This window comes from Orycteropus afer, unplaced genomic scaffold (assembly GCF_000298275.1).
Source record: "Orycteropus afer afer isolate SDZICR_OR568_19922 unplaced genomic scaffold, OryAfe1.0 scaffold00192, whole genome shotgun sequence".
In the NCBI taxonomy this organism is placed as follows: domain Eukaryota; kingdom Metazoa; phylum Chordata; class Mammalia; order Tubulidentata; family Orycteropodidae; genus Orycteropus; species Orycteropus afer.
Window position 1 is genome coordinate 5,342,319 of NW_006921779.1, and position 2,383 is coordinate 5,344,701.

Below are 2,383 nucleotides of genomic sequence, written 5' to 3' on the forward strand. Positions count from 1 at the left end.
GGGTTTGAACCGCCAGCCGTCTGGTTAGCAGGCAAGTGTCTTAGCCACTATGCTACCAGAGCTCTTAATGTCATCCCTTCATCAAACCATTGTATTGGTTCCTTCTTTATTTCCTTCCTGATGATTCCATGATCCTTTGTATTATCATTATGTGCTTGGAGCATTCTGGCACCTGCTGGCCAGAATGCTAAGTATATATTCACATTTTCTAGGTTCACCTAGAAATCAGTGATCCAAAACTCATTTCACAAGAAGCAGCAAATAGTCCCTCGGACAGTGGACAAGGCAGCTGTGAAACAATTGGGACCTTGAGTGAAAGAGGTTTGTAATATTCAGTACTTTCATTTTTAGTAATAGAACACAAGAACCTGTGTTTTAAAAGAACTGCATTAATTTCATTATTTCTTGATTTATTAAATTACTAATGCCCTAATCTTATTGTTTGTTTTATTTAATATAAAAACAAAATAACAGTATGTATACCTTTTTGAAAATAGCCATTTCAATTATATTATTGAATGTATAAGATGTCTAGAAGCCACCACACTGCCTGGTTGAATGCATTTTTCTCCTGGTTGAATGATAAAAAGATTTTTAACACCTATCAGAAGGATTAGAACAATTATGTATGAATCAACTTTTCATATTGTAAATAATATATATTCATATACATAGTTACATTTTTCAGTAACACATTTTTTCTGGGAAAATGTTTTTAAAGTATATTTTTGGATTTGCTTTGCTACAATCAGTTCTTAGTTGTTGTTACAAAATTTCATAGGTAATAATCACTTGTATTATTGAATATGTGTTTGAGGAGTAGGGCTACAAAGAGGTAGGCTAAATGAGTGTATAATTTTTTTTTTTAAATTGTGTTTCCTTCAGATTCAGATGAAGAGATTTTTATTAGTAAGAAATTGAAAAGCAGAAAGGTGCTACAAGACAGTGATTCTGAAACAGAGGGCATTAATGCCTTTTCAGAGAAAAGTACCTATGACAATGCAGAGGAGGAAGATAAAGAGAACATATATGCTGGCAAAAATGGGAACGTCAGAAGAATTTACAAAACTCTGGCCAACAGTGATGAAAGTGACAACGAGGAGTCTTCATATCAGAAAAATCTTGAAACCCAAGTGATATCTTCCTTAGAGCTGGATCTCCAATCTGAAAAATCTGTGGACTTTACAATTGACAGAAAGATTTCTAAAAAATCCATACATGATGAAGAAGAAACTGGAGGAAAAGCAAAAGTAAAATCAAAGAGAAGACTTGATAAAGAAGAAAGAAAGATGGAAAAAATTAGGCAGCTAAAAAAGAAGGGAACAAAAAATGAGGTACAATTTAAAAATAAATTTGCTATTTCTAAGATAAATTAAACATTTTAGAAAATTTGCTTTTCATTCTTGAGATTGTTCCAGCACTCAGAATGTAGCTTTGAGTTGATTGTTTTGCATGGGAGTAATGAGGTATATGATTTAAAACCTGTTGGTCTCATTCTCTATATTGGATATGTAGAGGAAACCTCCAAAGAAATGGGTTTCTGATTTTCTTTGTAAACACATGGTATAATTCTTTGCTCTTCTGAATGGATGAAAATTATCTTTAAAGAAGAATTTTCATGCATAGTCAGAGGTCTTGCTGCTAACCAGAAAAAAAATCCTCAAAAGTAAGTATTTTTAGTCTCTGGGTGGTACGAATACAGTGACTCCTGTGAGAGCCAGAACTTGATGGGACTGCCTTGTTTTCCCAGGTTTTATAAGTTTTCAGCCTTTAGCAGGGTGCAGACTTACTACTTTTCTATTACTTATTTTAATGGAAAATATTTTAGTTTTTCTTCTCTGACAGGTTTCTGCCTTATATAAGTTCCACCTTTCTCAGATTTTACTGTAGTTAACACACTCAACTACTAATTGAAAAGAAGGTTCGAGCCCACCCAAAGGCACGTTGGAAGAAAGGCCTGGTGATCTATATCTGAAAAATCAGCCATTGAATACGCTATGGAGCGCAGTTTTACTCTGACACATGTGGCATCACCACGAGTCAGCCAACTCAATGGCAACTGGTTGGGTTTTTATTTTTGTGATTTGGGTGAAAGTTTACAGAGCAAATTCACTTGCCATACGGCAGCTCACATATACTTTGTCTCATGACATTGACTACAATTTACCACAATGCAACAACTCCCCTCCCACTTCCTCCCCTTAGTTACTTCTTCCCTGTGTTCTTCCCTCCATGCACTTCTGGCCTCTGAGCTGTCTCCCTGTGCATAAGCAGCCCTTCTTTCTCCCATGATTATTCTCTCCAAGGAGTGTATCTACCTCAGGTAAATGTTCAACTCATATGCCTGTCTTTTGTTTGGCTGGAAGCCACAGGAGTGGGTTCA

The 2,383-nt window shown here is 35.6% G+C and overlaps 1 protein-coding gene across 1 annotated transcript in view; it reads left to right on the forward strand.

The window, feature by feature from the left end:
• Positions 1-2,383, forward strand: part of CLSPN (claspin) — a 50,233-nt gene that overhangs the window by 2,376 nt on the left and 45,474 nt on the right. Inside the window, exons 2-3 of the mRNA XM_007947653.1 lie at positions 213-321; positions 886-1,334. Of these exons, the coding sequence (XP_007945844.1) occupies positions 213-321; positions 886-1,334 (558 nt within the window). The remainder of the gene's footprint in view (positions 1-212; positions 322-885; positions 1,335-2,383) is intronic.